The sequence below is a fragment of the Trifolium pratense genome, linkage group LG7 (genome assembly GCF_020283565.1).
Source record: "Trifolium pratense cultivar HEN17-A07 linkage group LG7, ARS_RC_1.1, whole genome shotgun sequence".
Lineage (NCBI taxonomy): Eukaryota > Viridiplantae > Streptophyta > Magnoliopsida > Fabales > Fabaceae > Trifolium > Trifolium pratense.
The window spans coordinates 42,995,016-43,018,742 of NC_060065.1; the positions used below are offsets into that span (position 1 = coordinate 42,995,016).

The 23,727-nt window shown below is 33.6% G+C and overlaps 1 protein-coding gene and 1 pseudogene across 7 annotated transcripts; both read right to left on the bottom strand.

The window, feature by feature from the left end:
- Nucleotides 1-1,485: 1,485 nt before the first annotated feature.
- Nucleotides 1,486-6,354, bottom strand: LOC123895090 (vacuolar protein sorting-associated protein 32 homolog 2). 7 transcript variants are annotated; one of them, XM_045945287.1, is made up of 8 exons: nucleotides 6,213-6,354; nucleotides 5,351-5,480; nucleotides 5,016-5,115; nucleotides 4,767-4,852; nucleotides 2,698-2,789; nucleotides 2,443-2,557; nucleotides 2,066-2,261; nucleotides 1,486-1,807 (listed from the first exon to the last, which is right to left on the bottom strand). In XM_045945287.1, exons 2-7 carry the CDS (start codon nucleotides 5,420-5,422, stop codon nucleotides 2,070-2,072), a joined length of 657 nt encoding a protein of 218 aa, XP_045801243.1. In that variant the 5' UTR covers nucleotides 5,423-5,480; nucleotides 6,213-6,354; the 3' UTR covers nucleotides 1,486-1,807; nucleotides 2,066-2,069. The 7 variants fall into 7 exon arrangements, with proteins under 7 accessions (XP_045801243.1, XP_045801244.1, XP_045801238.1 ...); XM_045945288.1 differs by having other exon boundaries at nucleotides 5,351-5,475; nucleotides 6,213-6,232; XM_045945282.1 differs by lacking the exon at nucleotides 6,213-6,354 and adding an exon at nucleotides 5,618-5,821.
- A 2,987-nt stretch (nucleotides 6,355-9,341) lies between these two features.
- On the bottom strand, nucleotides 9,342-20,480 carry LOC123895089 (annotated as a pseudogene).
- Nucleotides 20,481-23,727: the final 3,247 nt, after the last annotated feature.

Consider the following 23,727-nt stretch of genomic DNA (forward strand, 5'->3'; position numbering starts at 1 on the left):
TGGATTTGAGCTTATCTTATGCAAATAAATATATTTTAATATATTATTATAAGTTTTTCAAGGTAGTTTATGAAAAAACATCTTATAAAGACACAATTTTTATTAGTCAAAACTTATGAATTAACATAAAAGTTTAATTGAATAAACTATTTTCATAAGCTCAAAAATAAGTCAAATTCAAACGGTCCTTATAATGTTACATCTAAACGCATTTGGGTAAATTTAATTAGTATTTTTTTTTAATATGATTCAATTTTAAATCTTTGGTCATGATCTATGATCTTGTATCTTGTTTTGCGTATTCATATTTTGAGAATTTATTTTGCCACGTTGACACCTTGTCACACGCCCTTTTTATTTCCTCCTTCTGCTATTTAAGCCGCAGACGTGTAAAATATTGAAATTTTTATGTTAGAATGGTGTTTTTTTTTCCTCAAATTTCTCATTTTTATAATTTTCGTTACTTAAGTAGCACATAAAAGTATTTTGATAATTTTGTAATGTGTGAGAAAATCGGCAGGGTGGTAAAAGAAATTCTATCCATATTTTGGTTTGTAGAGTAATCCAAATCTTTGTTTTTTTATTTTAGTTCTTTCTCTTGAGTATTTGTAGTAGTTCTCATGGCTACGACTTGATGTTTTGTGTATCTTTCATTCTTGGTGTTGTGTATGTTTTGTGCAAACTCTGAGTTGTTTTAATTTAATATATTAATTTTTTGCCGTTAAAAAAATTCATAAATTTGATTTAATTTATTTTCAAAAATGTATCTAAAATATATTTAATAAAATTGACTTTATTCAATTTTCTTTATGATTTTTATTTAAATTGATTTGGAAATAAATATTTTAGTATTTTTTTATATTTGTAAATAAAAAACTTTTCAAGATAAGTTTAATTAAACATAAGAGTACTTTTGTGCCAAAAAAAAAAAAATAAGAGAACACTTAGATGAGTTGATAAAAGTATCATATAGCTCGACCAACAATAAATTGATCAAAGTGATAAGGATCTAGGTCTCCTTAAGCATGTGGTTAGTGGTTTGATACCTGACTCATTCATATGGATAAATCGATTGGGAGAGGATAACTCACCTTGTGTGCCCACAAATTCTCTGATGGAGATTAGTCATCTATATATATACCTTTAAAACTCTTTTTTTTTTTTTGCTTAAAAAAAAAACTAAATTGAAAACGTTAATACGAGGTATGTTTTTGAGTAAGCTCGCCAATCAAGTTAGACTTGAAAAAATGTCAGACCTAAATAACAAGTCAAATCCTAACTCCAACCTCTTTACACCCTTGATCACACTTGGCTTGGCTCTCAATTTAGCCAGTAAATCCTCAAAAAAATTACTTATCCAATTTCAACTCAAAACACCCAATCCGTTTGCACAGCAACAAACACATTACCAGGTTCAATCCGATAGCATGAAGAGAATCAGAAAAAACAGATACTCATGCTTTATCTTAATGTCATTGCTCAAAATCAAAACTAACATTTTTCATTTGTTATTCTCCATTATGGCTTAAGAGATATACATTGATCAATGTGACAAATAATGTTTATAGATGACAAGGTTTCAAATAACCAAATGCATCGTATATTTCATAACAGCACAATTGTAAAACACGGTTTTCAACTTTATGAAAAAGCATGAAAGAAGTTTTCAAAGGGTTGTTCAATTTTTATCATCTATATATACATCATGTTTGTTCAATAATTGCACAAATAATAAAGGTTGGGCAGAATTCTGCATGTCACTGGTTCCAAATCTTTATAGAGGTCACATATTATGCACATCCAATGCCTGCAAAATTCTAGTTTTAATCAAACACTGGCAAAATTGTTAACTGCATAAATAAGATAGCCCAACTTTTTTCGGACAAGCAATTCAATTCAAACTGCGGTAATATAACGAACTCAGTTGTGCAAAGGGTGATATCAAACATGAAATTGGTGCATACACAAACCATTCAACTGCTACATTAATTGAAATACTAATCCAACGAAAACACATTGAGACACACATCGAGTAAATAATAGTGTGGTGGATTAGAAATGGAACCTGCTCAAAGTGCCATCTCAGCCTGCAAAGCCGCCAATTCATCTTCTTCAGCTGTGCGTTGCACAGACACAGGGCGGGTAGGTTGCCGCCCAGCTGGGGTATGCACTGCTGCTGCTGGAGCTGTAGTTGCAGGCTGAAGAAGTTGTTCTTCCAATTCAGCACCCTCTAGCTCTTCAAGTTCTGCTTCCAATTCATCCTGAAATAGAAAACAAATTCAGTATGTTGCCTGGGCATATAGTATCATCATATCATATAGTAAATATGTCAATGTTCAATAGCGATTCAATCTGAAATAATAAAAAATATCGATTCAATCTAAAAATGAAAATTTCTCTTCAGTATAGAGTAAAAACAAAATTAAGAGTTGAGAAGATGACCTCATCAAAGTCGGCAGCTGCACCGATTGGAGCTGACAATGCTTCCTGAATCTGTTTCATATTCTCTGTTTGTTCATTGATCTCATCCATGGTTTTGTCAACATCATCAATATTACTGAAAAAATATTGCAACTCAACCGTTAAGAGGATTTTCCATATAACAATATATGGTACTTCTCAGGTTTTAAAACAAGCATAAAAGAGGTAAAACATAGAATTGCATATAAAATGCGCATAAAAGAGGTAAAACATTACGTTGCTTTTTGCATAGCTTTCATAGCAGATGCTCCAGTTCTCAAAGCGTCAACCGTTTCTGTAGTCGCCTTGGCTCCTTCCAACATTATCATCTATAACACATAGTACAAGCATAAGATTAAAATAATACTTACAAAAAAAAAATCATATTGCCCCAGGAGCTGTAAAATATAAAGGTAGGAACTAAACTTGACCAGCCGATTAGACTGGGAATACTTGTAACTAGTACTCTAACTGGTCCAATCAATCATAAAGAACAGGTAAAATAATGGGTGAACTGATCATGACTCACGAACCAGTCAACCTGTGTGAATCGATCATGATTCAAATGATTGAACCCGGCTGTCTTTTATAACGTTTTCTAGAATTTTTTACAATGTTTTTTTTCTTTCTTTTTGACGGCACTAGACAATGGTTACTTGGTTCCCAATTATAACCAAAACTAGGTATTTCTTTTAATTTTTCTAATACGAGACAGATAGGTATTTATTTACTATAAAGCAGTAAATGATAAGTTTCACTTTTTCCTTCTACTTCTATTTATTCAAACATAAAACTAGTGCATGTTAGAAAATCATGCAAATATAATATAATTCATAGCATCTGAGTTAACATTTAGTTGCAAGGGGATTTTTAACTTATTTCTCTCCTGTGACATTTTTTTTTCTTTCTTCTCACACATTTGAGATATCCAACTCATACGGAACAGCAAAATCATAAAATTTCTATTTTAATACTTAGTGATTTGCTCAATCAATTTAACTATGCGGGCATGTATTTCTAGATAATAAAAAGAGGAATATTTCTGGTGTAATTTGTGATAGAAAAATCCCACTCAACCTGAACAGAAAATTTTACTGCTCGACTATAAGACGTACAATGTTGTGTGATAATGTACATTGGGATATAAAGAGCTTACACAAATGTAAGCTAGTTGTTACAGAGTTAAGAACATTACAGTGAATTAAAGCTCAGTCAAGACAAGATGAGATTAAGAATGAAAGCATTAAAAAAACGTTGGAGAAGCACCCACTGTAGAGAAGATAGTAAAGTCTCCTATTAAGAGATGCAAAAATCAAATGCAGGACAGTCCAAAAACTAGAGACAGAGAAACCAAAGAGAACCACAGTGGAAAATATTTATAGAAGTTTGGTGATTTATCATCAGACATGATTTACAATGGGACATTATGGGATTGTTTGATTCATGTAGTTGATGATTGATGTTGAATTTTACTCAGATATTTAATACAATTACAAATAGAAATACGCCGTGCACACGACCGTGTCAAGTATGAGGGCCAATTTGTATGAAAGTGAGAAAAGTAAACCACATCATTAACCATAAATAGTCAATATTAATAAAACAATGAAGTCACTTCTAATATTGACCACCTACTTAAAACAATGAAGTGCTCTGGATCGTTTAAAATAAGATGAGATGGAACAAAAACACATTGAAGGAATGAACTCCAACCCATTTCATCTACTACCCCACATTTACTTGCCGTCAAATAGGGGAGAATGGCATAAAACAAGCCTTTTCTCCATTCTATCATTACAATATTCAAACAATGGTATGGAATGGTAACATATTTTATAGCATTCCACTTGATTCTATCTTATTCTATTTCATTTATGTTAGGATATAGAATAATAAAAATTATAGTAGTTAAAATAGTAAAGGGGGGTTGGGCATTTAATTGGTCGTTGTATTGCGCTGTTTGGTAGTTAGTTCAGTTTTGCAGTTAGTTTGTCTGGCTGAGTCATTCGCTTATAAATAAAGGAATGGTTACAGTTTTGGGGATATTATTGAATATTGTAAAGTTTGTGAATATTGTATCAACTGATTCAACTCTACTGTGAAGGGGAAACCACTTGGAGGGGAGAGATTGTTTTCTATTCTATCCTATTTCTAAATAGAATTGTTATTTATTTGGGATTCAAATCACGGGTTCCTAACAGTTTCATTCTCCATTAGATATCAAAACATAGCCTAAGCCTTTCATTGGTTTTGAAAATAATAGCCGTGACCGTGACTACTACATACAGAGTTGTATTCACACACACCTGGTCATGGATACGCAATTGGAAGTTTCCAAGCTGCTCTACTTGCTGTTCATATAGCCTCTTCCTCTTCAAACATTGTATCGCCGCTGCATGAGGTAAAAATTCAAAAACAATGTCACAACATATCAACAAACCATTGATCCGTGAACCAGCTTCAGAAATAATGGGATTAGTTTATTGACCCGTATGCAACGATAGTATTCTCTAATCTATAACATGCATCCATGAATATTGTCACATATAACATACCCCTTTTATTCTTTGCCCTAGTGAATTCTTTGGCTTTTTCAACTTCTGCTGAAGCCTTTTTAAGTAGCACTTTCTCCTTCTTCTCTAGCATTTCAAGTGTCTACATCATCCAACAAACAAACAAAAACATTCAAAATGAGAAAATTCTCCACCAAACAATAAACTACTGCTAGAAACGACCAATAAAACTTTTACACAGATACATCATTACACAATCAAAATTATACAAATTAAATTACAGAACCATGCATAGGAAAAAAAAAATACAAATAAAATTGTTCTCCGATTGAAGAGATAAGTTAACGAACTACGCAGAATTGAGAAATCGATGTTACCTCATTTAACTTGTCTATAGTTGCTAGAGCACTTGTTTCTTGTTTAGGTTTACCAAAAATTCGGGTAAACATGGTTGCCGATTAATAGAAGAAGATGTTGAAACACCGATTCGAGAATTGTTGACCTGATCTGATCGGAACAGCAAAAGAATTAATCAAGATCGAAGTTCTGAAATTGAAAAAAAAGAAAAAAGAAAGGTGAAGTGAACAAGTCTCTGATCGATAAATTAGGGTTTTGAGAGGGAAAGAGAGAGAGATCTGACAGACCGTAGCAATAAAAACAAAGAGAAAATGAATCAATCCGTAAGAATGGAAGGAACGCTTGCCCTACACACTTCAGACCAACCGATTCATTATTATTGTGATTTTTTTTTTCTTTGATACGCGCATAAATTTACGCGGATAAATTTTTCATTGCCTAATACTGTATATGTTTTATTCTACCGAAAAAAGAAAAGAAAATGCTAATATGTGTCGACACAAATTTAGGAGAGACTTTGTTTTCTGATTTTTGTTAGTTAGGGGCATTTTAGGTTTTTTGATGTGGTGTCAAATTTTTAGATATGGGTATTTTAGGTTTTTTCAGGGCACATTGGCTTCTTATAGATATATAGATTGTATGTACAGAACTTATATACAAATTGATAATTATAATCTCATCCAAAACATACAATAAACATATGCCTGAAAGCAAAATGCAAAAACCATATGAAATTATGCATTTACAACACTGAAAATACAAATTGATCATTATAATTGCTTAAAATCAAAAACCGATGAAATCACAAAATGCAAAATCAACCCAGAGAAATTGACAACACACAAAAATGAGATAAATCGGAAAAGGGAGAGTAGAATTTACCAGAGATAGATCAAGTTTGGAGAGAGTAAAATCGAGTCAGAAAACAATCTTCAGAGAGAGGGAGAGAGAGATCGATTTGGAGTTAGAGAGATTGATGGAGATAAAGCGATGAAGTTGGAGTTGTTGAGAGAGAGCGATGAAGATTTTCGTGAGAGAGAGAGAGAGAGTGAGAGAGAAGAGAAGAGGCAAAGAGAAAGAGAGACTGAGGGATTCATATTCTCTAACTTTGTGCTAGCAAAGTTATCCTAACTTTCAACTTTTATGTACCGTAAGATCAATCTGATGCTTTGCATTGTGCCATATGCTTTTAACATTTATTATTAAAACTAATTAAAAATTAAGAAAACAATAGGAATACACAAAATCGTTTTCTCCTTCCTTCAGCTCCGTCCAAGCCAGCTACCATGAGAGAACCTTACCACCACCACCCACCAAAATCACACTACATTTACCGACCTACCTCCCTGTGTCTCCACCATCACCGACCCATATATGCTCTGTTTTAACAAGCCACAAACAAATAAACCCCTTTTAACAAGCTGATTGTATTCCATATTTAGCAGTCATAGCCTACAACCACCGTAAATAAAAAATTCAAATGGTCGGGTCAAGACGACGGTTATAGTCAACCGAGACGGCGGTGGTTAGAGCTAGTGATGAGCGGTGGCCGGTGGCGTGAAAGTGGAGGCGAAGAAGCAACATGTGGCTTTCGTTGTCTCAGTTTTTGGGAAAAAGTTAACGATGTGGCACTATGTTGAGCATAAGATAGATCTCATGGTTCATATGCGTGGTGGGACAGCACGTATGGCACGTGCAATTTCATTCTTGTTTCTTTAACATTTTTGTTTTCTTGGGCCAAAGGTTTCTCATTTTTTTTGACTAAGGGCCAAAGGTTTCTCATATTGTCTCAAAATACTGAATAATTGTCAATTTGTCACAAAATCTCATTTTCATGATAATGATAATGCTAATTTTTAGGATTAATGGCTCTTTTTATCCTTTTATATTATCAAACTCCCAAAAATAATTTCTTTATATTAAAATCGAAGTTGGTAGTATTTTGGTTTTTAAGTTTTAAATCGTATTTTTTATCTTAGAAAGAGTAATTTTTAATGTCAGTATAATAAATATTGGTGTGTAATAAATATATTTTTAATCTCTATAAAACAAAAAAACAACAATCCAATCCCAATAAAATTTAATAGTTTCAATTTTCTACATTTTACAAAAACATTATAATTTTTAAATGGATCTCATTTACTTCGATGAGATGTCTTTGAGGATACTTTTTATCAAAAAAAAAAAAAAACATTATAATTCTCTTTGGGTTGGGGGCTAATGGTGAGGCGTGGAAGTGGAGAAGGAGACTCTTTGCATGGGAGGAGGGCTTGGTTAGGGAGTGTGCGGATCAATTTTCATTTATGGTTTTGCAGGTTGGTGTGACTGACGAGTGGAGATGGAAGTTTCATCATTCTCTCATATACATGGTCAAAAGTGCTTATGAACACTTTACTAGTTCGGATGCAACAATAGATGAACGTTGCAATCATGTTAAGTGGCATAAACAAAATCCGCTGAATGTTAATTTCTTTATTTGGCGCTTGTTCCCGAATAGATTAGCAACAAAGATGAATTTGTTTAGGAGACATATATTGGTTTATAATGATTCTTTTTGTTCGGCTGCCTGTGGATTGGTATAAGATCAAGATCATTTGTTTTTTTCTTGTCCTTTTTATGGTCAACTTTAGCTTTTGGTATCGGGTTGGTTAGGAATCTCAACGACTCTACAAGGCTCCTTATTTGAGCATTTCCTTCAGTTTGGAAGTCTTGGTGGTTTCTCCAGAAAGTCTCGATTGGCTTTTAATATAATTTGGATTTGGATTTCAACTCTTTTTACTATTTAGAAGGACCGTAATTCGAGGCTTTTCCACAATAATTCGGAACAACTTCTTTCTCTTTTGGAAAATGTTAAACTCCAAGCTTTTTGGTGGCTCGGGTCTTATTATGTTGTTTTTTATTTCGATTACTCGGTCTGGAGGTCTAGCCCTCGATTATGTTTTGAGGCTGTAACATAATTTTGATTCTTTGACTACTTTGTGATAGCCGGTAGTTCCTCTTTTTGTATTTTGTGGATTCTTTAGCTCCTTTTGGTAAACCTCGTGCTAAATGAGGTAGCATTGATTTTTAATATATTTGATTAGCTTCATCAAAAAAAAAAAAATCTCAACAATTTTTGTCAACAATTTTAATTTTTATAAAAATAAATTGAAAATTTATCGAAGGAAAAAAAAAGTATTTCCAAATTTTTAAAATACGATCAACTATGTATCATGGTAGTGGATACTGCATCTTTGACAAAAATAGTTCAAATTTTTATTTCAAAATTCAATTTATTTTGCTTTTCGTGTTTAAAATTTCATATTAATTATTGTTTTGTTAATTTTTGTTGGGAGACGTCTAAGATATTTTAAATATGTTTTGATTTTTTTTTTTTAAGAATTTAAAATGAGTCAAAGAAACTTTGATTATAAATTTAGACTAATTATATTCATTTTTATTGAAAAATTTTTGCTTATATTTTAGGATGGAGAGATAACACATTAATCGACTATTGATAAAAAAAAATATTGTGGGGACTGAAAATAAGAAAAAAAATAAATTTTATAGAACTGAACTTAAATTTACCGTTAACTTCTTTTTTTCAAACTAGTATACATGAGATTATATGTTCAATCTTCATTGATTTTATTATAAATTAAAAAAATAAAATATATGAAGTATCAGAAAAAATAAATGATATATTAGTATATGATTTATTTTCATGTATATGTTAATGTTACTTTGAAAGCATCCACCATCAATCTAATTGAATCTGAGTCCAGGTCGTATGCTTGGCGTATTATTAAATATCCATTCAAAAAAAGATTTTTTTTTTTAAAGAGTATCCTCAAAAAACCGTGAACTTTTTAAAAAACGGTGGTTTCCTATGCAAAACTACTACTTTTAGTTTCTTTAACTAGTGCCCACAGGGCACTTGTTAGTCGGTTAGGGTAACCCTATAAATAAATAGGTGCACTTGTTAGTCGGTTAGGGTAACCCTTTAAATAAATAGGTGCACAAGACAATAGAAAGACCAATAAATTTTAGCAGTATATGCATTGAGATATCCGGCCACCATTATTACAGAAGGGACATAAACCCTGAAAATTCTTGTATATATCAAAAAGTAAAACTATAGTAATGGGGTAATCATCAATCAAAAATCATGTAATCAACCCATTTCACACATCACATACAATTTTATGAACCTTTCCTATCATTGCACAATTTGTACATCCCAATGTAGGGCTCCTACCTATAGTTAAGCTCTACCCACTTTACAGGGAAAGGAAAATGCAGAGTCAGGTGAAAAAACTATCAAGAATTCCAGAAAACATCGGGGTCACTGCTATACAATGAAGGATCTTGTATTTCCTGGTTAGCCACATGAAAATCAATAAGACGCGCTTGAATTAGTTTGCAGACGAATAGACCAGTAGGTAGCATCCACCATTCACTTTCATCCCTGTATTAGCCGAAACATGTCACAAAGGTTTAGAGACGGCTATTAAACGGTCGCAGCAAATAGATATTGATTTTCAGTATCTGATACAATCATTTGATACTTACATACTAAAACTCCAGGACTGAACGTTGGAACGCTTGTCATGTGAATAAACTTTGTAATGAATAAATCCACAAATGAAGGCAACTACCTGTTGCAAGAAACCAATTTCCCTGTTAATGTTACAACAAATGCTTGGACTTGAAGCTTATTTGACATCACTTGAGAGATAAATTTGAAATATTAATGAAAACATTGACTAGTTAGAAGCAAGTTCGAGTTTAGAACAACTTACAACATTGACTAGGGAGGTCAGATTCCACAAAGCATATAGACGAGCAAGGCCGGCTGATCTCCTAGGTCCTTGGCTAAACAAAGCACTGATTCCAGATGGAAATGGAAATAAAACACCAAGAGGGAGGATAAATAAAACTAAGAAGAAATTCACCAGCGACAGCGAGTACATCTGAAGTAAGGTAAGCAACACTAAGATAAAATCACCCAGGAGTAATATAGAAATAACCAGGCCGACTAGATCCTGCAATGATACGACAGAGCATTGGAAAAAATTATCAATGAGACACCAAATTTTGTAAAGACTCATACGTAGTGAAGTTAACAAGGGAAACATTGTCATACCTGATGTCCAATAGGTTTTGTATTATACATAATTAAAGCAAGCGGAAAATATATAGTTTTCTTCTCTTTAAGTATTCTTAGGATCTTGCCATTCAATGTTCCACCAGACATCCTTCTAGGCATCACCAGGTGTTCATTGTTTGTCAAGCGATGCATTGGATTTCCGTGACTTCTAAGCAAACTGCACACAGCAATGTAATACGAAGTTATTAATTTTAAATCTGTAAAAAAAATTAACAAAATAGATTGTTATTAATAGAATATATCAGAATATCATATAGTAGTACCAATATCTTGATATTATGAGTATCTTGTAAGATTAGTTTCTTATCTTAGATTATCTCTTAAAATTATTTTTCACATCTCTTAGTTATCACGATTTGTTTACCAATTTCCTTATTTATTTAGCACTTAAGTCATGTATTAACATAATTGTAAATAATGGTTAGTGAGTGCTTAGTCTTTATATCTGTTATTATCAACCATAAACTTCAACACAAATGAGAAGTTAGCATTACCCAGACTGTTTTTCGGTTACTCTTGAATCGTCATAACTTTCTCCTGAGGATGACATGTTTTCATTCGCAGTAGCTTGTACCACAAGTCCAAATTGGCAATATCCAGAAGCTGTGGGCTGACACCATGCAAGATCAACACGCACCCCATATGTAGCCAATTTAGGATTTGCAAATACATCAAGCCAGCTAATAATAGGTGCGAAAGTTGCTTTTAGATGTCCACGGTGAACTAAGCGTAATTGAGCATTAAGACCAGCCACTAATCGATACCATATAGTTGATGGAACGGACTAAGAAGCAGACAAAAATAATCAATGAGCAAAATAAACAACCAGGAGTATTTGTCAACATTTAACATAAAAACTAAATTTTGAGTAGAAGCAAACCTGACTCATGAGGCTGGTTAGAATGTTATCACTGTGAATAGAGAAAGGACTTGTGTAACTTCCATCTCCCCCAAAAATTATAGACATGGGAAATCTTTGATGAAGGCGAGGAGCCAGATCAGGTCTTTTCTCATCTCCACCAAGATAGAAGTCCATATATGCCAGCATCAGATCAGATGATGCAGATACCTGTGACATGATAGATAAAGTAACTAACTATACTAAACAAGCTATAATCATTTAATGTGGCAGAGAGAGAGAATGAAGAAAGGGAAAAGAAAAAAAAGGTTCAACGTTAAACCAGCCATTTAAAAAAGTCTATATGAGAAACCAGGCGTCCGATGCCCCAATTAACGTCAACAGGATATTTAGTAAGTTAAGATCCTCAATTAGGGTGAGGGAACAAATCCATAAAATTTAGTCTGAAGTACCTTCAAGCCTTCATAAAGGGCTTTTGAACGGCAAGAGCGTAAGCAAGCATGATCGTACTCTGATCGAACAAATTCACGAAGTTTCTGCAACTTCTGTCTCCGACACCTTTGCAGCCATGACCAAGCAAGGGGATATGCAGCGACACAAAGGATACTATATATAGACCCTTCCCACCATTCATAAGTAGCTAAACTATTAATCTCATCCACAAACCTATTGAAGGCATCTTCATATCTGCAACATGAAGTGATATATGTAATAGTTAAAAGATCAATTTTGCATTGCATGAACTAAAACATCTAGCACAATACACATCCACTATATGGTATGAATACATACACAATATCTTTTACTTGCTCTGGAGGACAATGAGGGAGGTGCCAAGGTTCACTGAATGTATTTGGCCCCTGGAAATATAACCTATGCACATGACCTGTAGATTCCTCGCTTCTACTTGTTTCAATAATCTGAAAGACCACAGGAATACAAAGTTAAAACCAACTGTAATGTTGAACTGAGTCCCTATCACGGCGAGTATCAATGAAATTCACATGGAAGAAGTTGGTTATGGACCTCATTCAGTGATTCCAGAAAGGGGAAAGAGTGATTCAGTCGAGTGTCATTTCGAGCAGGAGTTGCTAGGGCTGGTAAATCATCCACAGCTACATATTTCATTCGTGCAACACTGAGAACTAGAGCAAGCACAACAAGGAGGCCCAAGAGAATAAGACCAAAAAACCATGGCCCACCAAAAGTGTATACCAACTCTTCAAAAGCTGTATAACAGTTTGGCATGTGATATCTGTCAGATGTGCACTTGTATGGACAAGGAGTCTCTGCCACACCACCTTTCGAAAAGGAAATAGGAAATCTAATCAGTTACAAATTATGCAATAAATTTTATCATGCTAAAATTAAGATTAACAATGAGACTGCTCAGCCTCATGAAACCATCTAAATACACGGGTACACGAAAATAAATGTCTTAATACTTCCTTTCAGGTGTGATGGAAGCAAACTTCATTGTTAAAATTACCTCGAACGGGAATATATATAGCACGATGCGGAAGCTCATGAGGCGGGCAATTATGACAAAGGGCTCGATCAGACCCACTGACATTTTTGTATGTACCAACAGGGCATTCCTGTACCATGCAGTTAAAATGCAAGTCAGTCTAAGTAACTAAGAACTTTATCTTCAAAATTTCATCTCAACTATAAATACAAGTAATCTCATTATCTCACATCATTGGTAAAAAAAAAATGACCGACAGCAAAAGGTCACAAAGAACTGAAGTTTGTGATGTCCATTCACCTAATTTTCTAAACCCAATTCCAGCTATACAAATAATTACTGAGAATGGTAAAGGATTATGGTTCATCTACCTCACAGAAGATACCATAAAGCCCTTTAGGACACGCTTTTCCACTGATAGATCCATTTTTTCCAGGAAGACCCTGACCTCCACCATAACCGCCTCTGAAATAAGAAATAAAATATCAACCAAATTGGTCTATATAGATAAAATTTATGCACTTATGCATGCATGTAGAATCAAACGCATACATTAGCTAAAAGTAACCCAAAAAAGAGTTGAACAGTATGGTCAGAACCTTCTGAATAAGATGTGTAAGTTATAAACCGTCAAGTTCTTGTAAAAAAGTACTCACGTTGGATTTTATTTTTTAATAAAAGTGATCGGCTAGATGACCCAAAAATAAAACCAAAGCATAACTTTAGTTTACAAAACTAAAATCACAGACCATGAAATTAAATTTAAGCAAAAGTGCACACAAGTATATAATTATATGATTACAAAGTTCCAACCAACCCCTCCCCCTCTGACCCATAAAAAACCTTAAAATAACATATTCAAGTAGACATCAATTTATATAGAAAGAGTAACATTAATTGGGTCAATCGAACAATTCTTCACCTACAGATGCATAAAACAAAAGCAGTAGACTAAAGCATATATTTTTGTATACCAACCCTGTAATAATGCTTCCCTTAACACTCGCTAAAGTGATGTATTCATCTCCGACTGGAATATTAGACCAATGAAAGTGAACCCTTCCACCACCTCCACCTCCGCCGCCACTCGGACTCCCTTGTCCTCCAACTGTTGATATCACGGAAGACTCACCAAGCGCCAATGTCTGAACAAACACAAGAACAGTTCCACCAGAGCCTCCACCAGGGCCAATGCTTGACGTCCTACCATCCTGCCTTCTTATGCCTTCTCCAAAGGATTCTCCATCAGAACTCAGTGAACCATTCAAAGTCAAACTTGACAATGAATGCTCCAATGAACCCATCACTGTCAAGGTCAAGATGATAATTATATAAAATCACTTTTTTGCCTAAACAATACTTTGTTCTGCTACAACCAAATTTTAATTCATATCTTACCAATAATGCCGCCACCTGCAGTTGCACCGGCTATGCTATAATTTCCACTGCCACTACCTAGTTCACATGGTAAATCAGCATTCCCATAAGAGGTACCACCATCAATGAAATTGCCATCGTAATATCCATCTCCACCATATCCTCCATGCCCACCTCCACCACCAATACCATTTTCAAAATACCTTCCTTTACCCAACCCTCCAGTACAACCTGCAAGCAGTCCAAATAACAATTTAATATAGCATCATTAAAGCGTTGAAATTGAACAAAACCCCTCAAGTGATGCACAAAGTTCAGTATGGAGGTTGTATTTAGAGGACAATGACAATATACCCAGCCCAGATGCACTGATCGCTCCAGAATATCCAACTTCTACACTTCTAACCCAGTGAAAGTGCACAACGGAGCCAGTTATGGTGCCTTCAACACTAACATCTTCAACCCGACATATCCGCAGCAGCAACTCATGACAATTACTATCCTTAATAGAAAGAGATCTGACCGGTACAAAAATTAAATATACAAGTGGGGCTAATGAAAAACCTGAAGAGTGAAAGCCAGTGAAGAATTCACATTACAATCTTCAGGAGGATGAAGCAATTCAACAGGGCAATTTTCATGTTCACAGTAGAGTTGTGGCATTGTCCTGCGATTTTACACAAAGAATGAAAACAAGGTATTAGACCCCCTAAAAAAAACTGCACGCTAGAGCTTTCTGTTTAAGCTCTACAAAACTTACATATTATCATCAACAGCAGCCTCCAAAGGACCTCTTAAAACAGATCCAGGTCCAACCTTTACATTTCAAAGATTACAATTATTTAGTTAGTACAAAAATAATAAAATATAGTTAGAAAGCTTAAAGGTCGAGAAATCAATTTTAAAATCCCAAGCTGCATAAATATACAAGAAACAAGACAATATATAAGTTAATTATGCTGATTCTTTATGTGAGCATGTTTGGCAACCTTACTTCCATATATTTATAAATTAATTCTAACAGATTGTTTTAAAAACATAAACATTCTATTATAAAAGAGAAATATGATTTTGTACAGTAACGTCAGTGGTAAAGCACAAAATATACACCATGCACTACAGAAAAAAGGGTCACAAGCTAAATCCTCTAAGCCCAACACTTTACAAAACGCCCCTCAACTCCTAATAAGGCTAGTCATAGAGGGAACATAAACCCAAAATGGTTTGCCCCTCGAAACATAAACACTCTGGTAATGGTATAACCTAAGATCTTCTAATCCTGAAAGTCAAGACCATGAATATTTATTTGACATCTGCCATAAAGAGTGGCAAGTGTGACATGAATATCTAAGATTATCGAAATGATAACGATATCATTCCTATAAAACCAAAAGTCACCCTTAGCCAAATTACAACTAACATGTCCACCATTAAAGAAGATATAGATGCAAAGCTTCAAAACCCGCTGTGGCAAAGCTTGCCTGATATTTTTGAAGGGGCCATATTTTTTAATGTGTATTAGTTAACAGTTAATGTACAGAATAAATTCGCATCTTCGCGTCATAAAAAAAAAAAAAACTTCGCATCTTGGTGTAGTGGTATAATCGCTTCCTTTTACCTCACGTGTGCAGTTCGAACCTTCTTGCATTTTTTCAATAATAAACAAATTGGAAACAAAAAATGGCAACTATCTGGATCGATCGCTAAACCATCTACTCACAAAGCAGACTCTTGCCACTGCGCCACTAGATACAATTGACATTTGTGGGGAAAACATGTAATATATAGATTAAAAATAAAAATAAAAAATAAAAATTGGGCGTGTCGTGGCACCTCCCTGTCCTAAAGAAGATTTGCCACTGATCACAGCAAATTTGTTATATCACTAAACCCTAACTATTGCTTAAAATTTTCTATAGCTCACATTTGACCTATATTCGTAATGCCAATTTTGAATATGAATTAAAAATATCTCATCTCAAATCTTCAACCTACCTAGTTTGACACTACCTAACATTATCAAGCCTTTAACATTGTTTAGAAGCACATAGGTCCTCAGCTGCCAACCTAAATTAATGATACCAAATATCCCAACAAATGGAACTTTTAATATTATCAAAGCTTTTCTACAAGAACTTTCATCAAAGTGACTCTTGTGACAGTCTCGTGTATCATATCAGGTGTGCATAAATATTACGTTAACATGGAGAAAGTGAACAGTCTTCAATAGTCAATTATATATTATAAAGAAACGGCGACATGAGAATTTCAGTCTTTGACTTACGCTGATGCTATAAAATAGTGACAAAATCAGATGTTGTGCTTCAATCAAATTTCCAGGTCCAGACAAGTTCAAATAACCTTGTCCGTGTACTCCCAAATTTGCATTAGAATGAATAATAGATGAATCCTGGTCACCACCACATATGGTTAAATGTGCTATAGTGTAAGTAATAAAATTTAAGGTTCTGCTTTAAATAAGAAGAATTTAACGGATAGGATAACTACCTTGAGAACTACTAAGTTACTAGCTTCGAGTAAGGATGTTGCAACAATTGAATCATTATTAGCATCTATAAGTATCTTGGAATTCAACATCAGGTGAATCTTGACAGTCATACGAAGAGCTCCAAATATCTACTTAAAAAAAAAAAAAAGGAATGGTAAAAGAACATGGAAGGGAATATTTTTTTTTCTTCTTAAAATAACCAAGCCATATAAATATTAAACCATGAAATAATGTTAATGTCTCTCTCTCGATTAGGTGATATGAGAAATTTAGATTGTTTCGGCTTATAGGAGATGATTTCTTCTGACAGAATATGGAAAGAAAAAATAAAGTAAAAGCAACATAATCCAAGTAAATAAGTACTATTATTCCATGAAATATATTGCCGTGTAGTTCTGCTTACTTTGATCACAGAGTCACTCATCAGAAGCTCTTCGGCCATCAACTCAAACTCTGATGAACTGAAATGAGCAAGCCCAAAGCTTAAAGCAGATCCATAGGTCAATCGAATTAGTCCGCCGACCTGCGAGTTAATTAAAAATAAATTTCTGCAATACTTCAAACTCAATTATTATAATTCGAAAGAAGACATTAAAAGCCATAATTTATAACGCTCCAAACGAAGTAACCTAAACTTCCTCTAAAAGTTCTAATAGTAAAAAAAAATCTAAGTTGATTCGTCTATATTATTGTCTATCAATTAATGATAATTATTTCAAGATATATTTCCTGACAGAAAAAAAATAATAATCAACTAATAAAAAGGCGGATATGTAGTCCTCCAAATCCAGTAGCTTAAAATTCCAATAATTAATTTCTCAATGACACAGGGGAGCCATGGTTCCCCCAATTATTTTCTTGATGTATTTAAATATAGAATGAAAGATAGGTTATATATAATATATTTGCGACATAATACAAAATGTTTAGGTTAGCTCGGTGGCTAAGCTGGCCTTATATATCTACCTTCACCTAGGTTCGATCCCCCTTCCATACAGTTTCTTTTTCGCATATCTCTATTGTTTTTTGGACTAAAATTATTGCTCAAAAAACTACAGGGTTCAAAAAATTTATTCAAGCTCCGGCACTGCCAGTAATATCTAATTGTTCGCAGCTGAATGTTATAAAAAAGAGTTGACTTTTGCCTTGCACGGGTTACACTTATATATTACACTTCTCACTTTTCTCTTCTCTTCAAAAACTTCTTTTTACAACAGCTAATACATTATTCCATTTCAACAAGTGCAATAAGCTCAATTTTTCAATCACCTGAACACGGCTCCAATATAAAGGAAATAATGCCTTGGCCTGATTCTGGACATAAATATTTGTCCAAAGAGGCACCTTAGGAAACTCTAACAGAAGTGTATCAGTTTGTGTAGACAGGTTATGATTGCAAATGGTAAGACTACGGGGTACAGCGTCATAATATGTCCCTGCAGCACCTGCGTTGCCAGCACATCCCAAACTCACTCCTCCTGCAAGCAACAGAACAAGCTGTTTTATAGCATGTATGTACTTATTTTCTATAATAATTAGTCAGCTTTTAGATGAAATATTTTTCTTTTAAATTAAATTGGAAGTGAAATAGAAGACAAAAACATTGAATAATTTAAACAATAATAATGACAGTATCGCACCATGAATGAAGAAATCCGTATTGTCATGCCTACTGAAGCGTCGATAGAAATTCTTCCTCCTCCGCCGCCAGCAAACCCACCACCTCCAGCAGCACTAATTGTGCCAGTTCCGGTCCTGCACTTAGCACAGGACATGATTAGTTGTGTCGCGGCCTAATTTATTAGCTCAAGCAATCTGAATTACAAAGAAATAGAGGATAACGGAAGTTCAACAGTACGTAGTCTATTTGCACATTGGATACTACTTGATTTTAATATTTTATGCAAGTACAACCACTTCAGGGGCGGATCTTAGTTAAGAACGGCAGGAGCCATGGCAACCCCAAAATTTTCTTCTTCTGGAATACATATGTAATATAAGTTTTGTGTGTTTGCAAAATGGTTGTGGTAGTTCAGTGGCATGGTATAATACTTTACACTCTCGGGGTAATGGGATCTATTCCTTCTACGTCCATTACTCCATTTTGTCTATGATTTTGCGTAAATATGTAATAGGTAAGAGTCGAACTCAATACATCAAGTCAAAAACTAACATTACTAGGGAGTTGTTTCTGTCAGCGTAATAGTATTTTTTGAGCTTGGTATATCACCTTATTCTCACCTAGCCCTATCACATGATTAGCCGTTCTCTTCAACCCTTCCTAGAAGGTGGGAGGCATATACACTTGTGATGCTAGACCAAATGATATTAATAAATGGATTACTTATAAGGGAAAAGGCTAACATTACTAACGAATTTACCGCAGAAACTTTTATGCAACTTTAGTGAAATCATTAAATATAATTAGATACTGTATTTGACCCCTCAAATATATCCGTCTCCGCTGCTACCGCTATGCAGACACTCGTTAAACATTTCGCGCCATAAACAAGAATGGAGAAACAAAAAACAGTAAAATTCTGCATACGGCACCAAACACACTATACAACATACTCACTAATCACTTCCAATAAATATAATCAACCCTAGATAATACACAATCAATGAACATACATATCATAGAACTGAATTCACAAATGCAACAATAAGATTAAAAGGAAAAGGAAGAGGTTTACATTCTATGAGCTTTAAGATAAATGCTGCCACCAGAACCACCTCCACCCTTAATTCCACCCTCACCTCCATTTGCCAAAACATCTGCAGAAACATGTAAATTATCAGCCCCTATAAGCCATATTCTTCCACCACCTTCACCACCATAGCTCTCATTTTTACTAGTAGTCCCTCCCTTACTCCCATAACTCCAAGGCTTATCAAGTGTAGACCAAGAATAAGCATCACCACCCCAAACATCATCAGGAAGCTTAGTATTATCAGAGACACACGTGGCACCTCTTCCACCATATCCTCCACCAGCACCCTGAGTTCCTGAAGGAGTGCCACTTGTCTGAGCCGGTGGTGAACCGGCCAACCCAGTAACATTAACCACCGACCCATCAAAAAAGCTTGAATTTTTAGCCCAAACAACAACTGTACCAGCAATAATAACAGAACCCTTTTGCAAAGTAAATTCATTACTCATGTTAATCTTGATTACACAACCCAAAATGGGGCAACTCAAATTAACACCAGGAAGTATATTAAGGCTTCCATTTCCTGCTATATAAACATCACCGTCGAAGATTAAACTGGAATTGACATCACATGTAGTGTTCAGAAACCCAATTCCTTTGAGATCTTGTTCACATAAAAGAGAAGGTGGGTGTGGCTCCGGTGGCGGTGGTGGAGGTGATGAAGGTGTATAATCGCTGTAAAACGAGTCGAATTGAGAATCCATGATAGAAAAATCATGGTGTGATTGTGAGTTATCAGAAGCAGAAGCAAAAGCAAAAGGAAGAAACAGAAAAAGAAGAAGAAGAAAAGAAAAAGTATAACAGTATAGAGTGAAAGAAAGGGTTTTGTGATTGTGAAGAGTAAGAGCCATTAAAAAGGAGGCAAAAACTCAACACAGATGAAAAGAGTTTTTGTTTTTGGGGAATGAAAATTGGAGCGGTTTTGGTTGGTAAAATGGGTGTTTTTGATGAATGAGAAAACTGAAAACTTGTAAGAAGAAAAAGTATAATTGTATTGAAGAATAAAAAGTTTTAATGGAGAAAAAGGGAAAAAAGCAATGACGCAGAGAGTGAGAGAGAAGAGAGAAAGAGAGACCGAGCACAAACGCAGCAACAACAACAGAGTAAAACACAGGTGGCTGCGTGGTGGGACAGCACGTATGGCACGTGCAATTTCATTCTTGTTTTTTAACATTTTTGTTTTCTTGGGCCAAAGGTTTCTCATATTGTCTCAAAATACTGAATAATTGAATAATTGTCGATTTGTCACAAAATCTCATTTTCATGATAATGATAATGCTAATTTTTAGGATTAATGGCTCTTTTTATCCATTTATATTATCAAACTCCCAAAAATAGTTTTTTTATTTTAAAATCGAAGTTGGTAGGATTTTGATTTTAAGTTTTAAATCGTATTTTTTTATCTTAGAAACGGTAATTTTTAATGTCAGTGTAATAAATATTGGTGTGTAATAAATATATTTTTAATCTCTATAAAACAAAAAAAACAACAATCCAATCCCAGTAAAAATTAATAGTTTCAATTTTCTACATTTTACAAAAATATTATAATTTTTAAATGAATCTCGTTTACCTCGATGGGATGTCTCTGAGGATACTTTTTACAACAAAAAAAAACATTATAATTCTCTTTGGGTTGGGGGGCTAATGGTGAGGCGTGGAAGTGGAGAAGGAGACTCTTTGCATGGGAGGAGGGCTTGGTTGGAGAGTGTGCGGATCAATTTTCACTTGTGGTTTTGCAGGCTGGTGTGACTGGCGAGTGGAGATGGAAGTTTCATCATTCCCTCGTATACATGGTCAAAAGTGCTTATGAACACTTTACTAGTTCGGATGCAACAATAGATGAACGTTGCAATCATGTTCAGTGGCATAAACAAAATCCGTTGAATGTTAATATCTTTATTTGGCGCTTGTTCCTGAATAGATTAGCAACAAAGATGAATTTGTTTAGGAGACATATATTGGTTTATAATGATTCTTTTTGTTCGGCTACTTGCGGATTGGTATAAGATCAATATCATTTATTTTTTTCCTGTGCTTTTTATGGTCAACTTTGGCTTTTGATATCGGGTTGGTTATGAATCTCAACGACTCTACAAGGCTCCTTATTGGAGCATTTTCCTTCAGTTTGGAAGTCTTGGCGGTTTCTCTAAAAAGTCTCGATTGGCTTTTAATATAATTTGGATTTGGATTTCAACTCTTGTTACTATTTAGAAGGACCGTGATTCGAGGCTTTTCCACAATAATTCGGAACTTCTTTCTCTTTTGGAAAAAGTTAAACTCCAAGCTTTTTGGTGGCTCAAGTCTTATTGTGTTGTTTTTTATTTCGATTACTCGGTCTGGAGGTCTACCTCTCGTTTATGTTTTGAGGCTGTGACATAATTTTGATTCTTTGACTACTTTGTGATAGCCGGTGGTTCCTCTTTTTGTATTTTGTGGATTCTTTAGCTCATTTTGGTAAATCTCGTGCTAAATGAAGTAGCATTGATTTTTAATATATTTGATTAGCTTTATAAAAAAAATTCTCAATATTTTTTGTCAACAATTTTAATTTTTATAAAAATAAATTGAAAATTATCGAAGGAAAAAAAAAGTATTTCAAAATTTTTAAAAATACTATCAACTATGTATCATGGTAGTGGATACTACATCTTTGAAAAAAATAGTTCAAATTTTTATTTCAAAATTCAATTTATTTTGCTTTTGGTGTTTAAAATTTCATATTAATTATTGTTTTGTTAATGTTTGTTGGGAGACGTCTAAGATATTTTAAATATGTTTTGAATTTTTGTTTTTTGAGATTTAAAATGAGTCAAAGAAACTTTGATTATAAATTTAGACTAATTATATTCACTTTTATTAACAAATATTTGCTTATATTTTAGGATGAAGAGATAACACATTAATCGACTATTGACAAAAAAAATATTGTGGGGACTGAAAATAAGGAAGAAAAAAAAATTATAGAACTGAACATAAATTTACCGTTAACTTCTTTTTTCAAACTAGTATACATGAGATTATATGTTCAATCTTCATTGATTTTATTATAAATTAAAAAAATAAAATATATGAAGTATCAGAAAAAATAAATGATATATTAGTATATGATTTATTTTCACGTATATGTTAATGTTACTTTGAAAGCATCCACCAGCAATTGGAGAGGTATACGGTGAGTCATATTGGTAGAGAAGGGAACAAAGTGGCCCGTTCTCTGGCCCAATTAGCCTTAGAAGAGCCCAACAACATATGGTTGAAAGATATAGCCCTAAAATTGTTCCTCGGTTTGTAAGGAAAAATCCCCCCCCCCAACACACTCCCCTATGACTCTCTTTTCCCCCACAAATTTCCATTTTTAAATTGGAACGTATTTATCGAAGTTTTTCTAGTTTGAATTCGTAAACAATTTGAAAAACACATTTCTAATTTCTTATAAAAGTACCGGATAGAGTAATATTGTATTGAAATTTGTGTAATCAATTCATTAAAGTAAAAAAAATAAAATCAACACAAATTTATTTATTTATTATATAATATTTCTTAACAAGTACCTAAACAATCCTTATCACGACTCTTTCAAATATTAATAAGAAAAAATGCATTCTCAACTTCTAGGGTTATCTCTAGAGAGGTAACATATAAAAATGTTAATTAGGCTAAAAAATTAATTTTGTCTAATCATTTTTTTCATAAATGGATAGAAGCTAAGATATCACCGTCCTCGTGAGATTGATTTAGTTATGACGAACATCGCATTTTATATGTACGAAATGAAGTTCAAATTTCAAACACTTTATTTATTCACTTTCACGGTCGAATGTTAGCCACTTAACTATTTTTTTTTTAAAAAAAAAAAGACTAAGATGTCATTGAGTTAAAAAGAAATCAATTTTGCTTAGCTATCTTCTATCTTTAGGGGTAAAAACTAAAATGATAATTATGTAAAAAAAATTATATTTGTTTAACAATCCATTGTCTTTGTGGATGGAGGTTAAAATGCTGATTAGATTAAAAATAATGAATTGTCATTCTCTTTATAGATGATGTTAAAATACCGATATAAAATTTGCCTAACAATTTTTTTGTGATTATATAAGCTAAAATGTCAATTTGAATAAAAATAGTAGTAATAAATTTTGCTCAACAATTAATTATTATTATTATTACAGATAGAAGTTAAAATATCAAATTGACTAAGGGCCGACATTAGTTAAGAAAACTGAATATGGTAAGGTCATTTTGAAATTGCGTAATCAATCTTTTTAAAATATAAAAGTTAGTATTTCCAATCTTTTTTATTTTTTTAAATAGTGTTTCG

Excerpts from the sequence above, each read along its gene's own strand:
- LOC123895090 (XM_045945287.1), bottom strand. The coding sequence starts at position 5,422 with ATGTTTACCCGAATTTTTGGTAAACCTAAACAAGAAACAAGTGCTCTA. Across the intron at positions 5,116-5,350 it reads CTATAGACAAGTTAAATGAG|ACACTTGAAATGCTAGAGAA; the intron begins GTAACATCGATT and ends TGGATGATGTAG. Across the intron at positions 4,853-5,015 it reads TAGGGCAAAGAATAAAAGGG|CGGCGATACAATGTTTGAAG; the intron begins GTATGTTATATG and ends TACCTCATGCAG.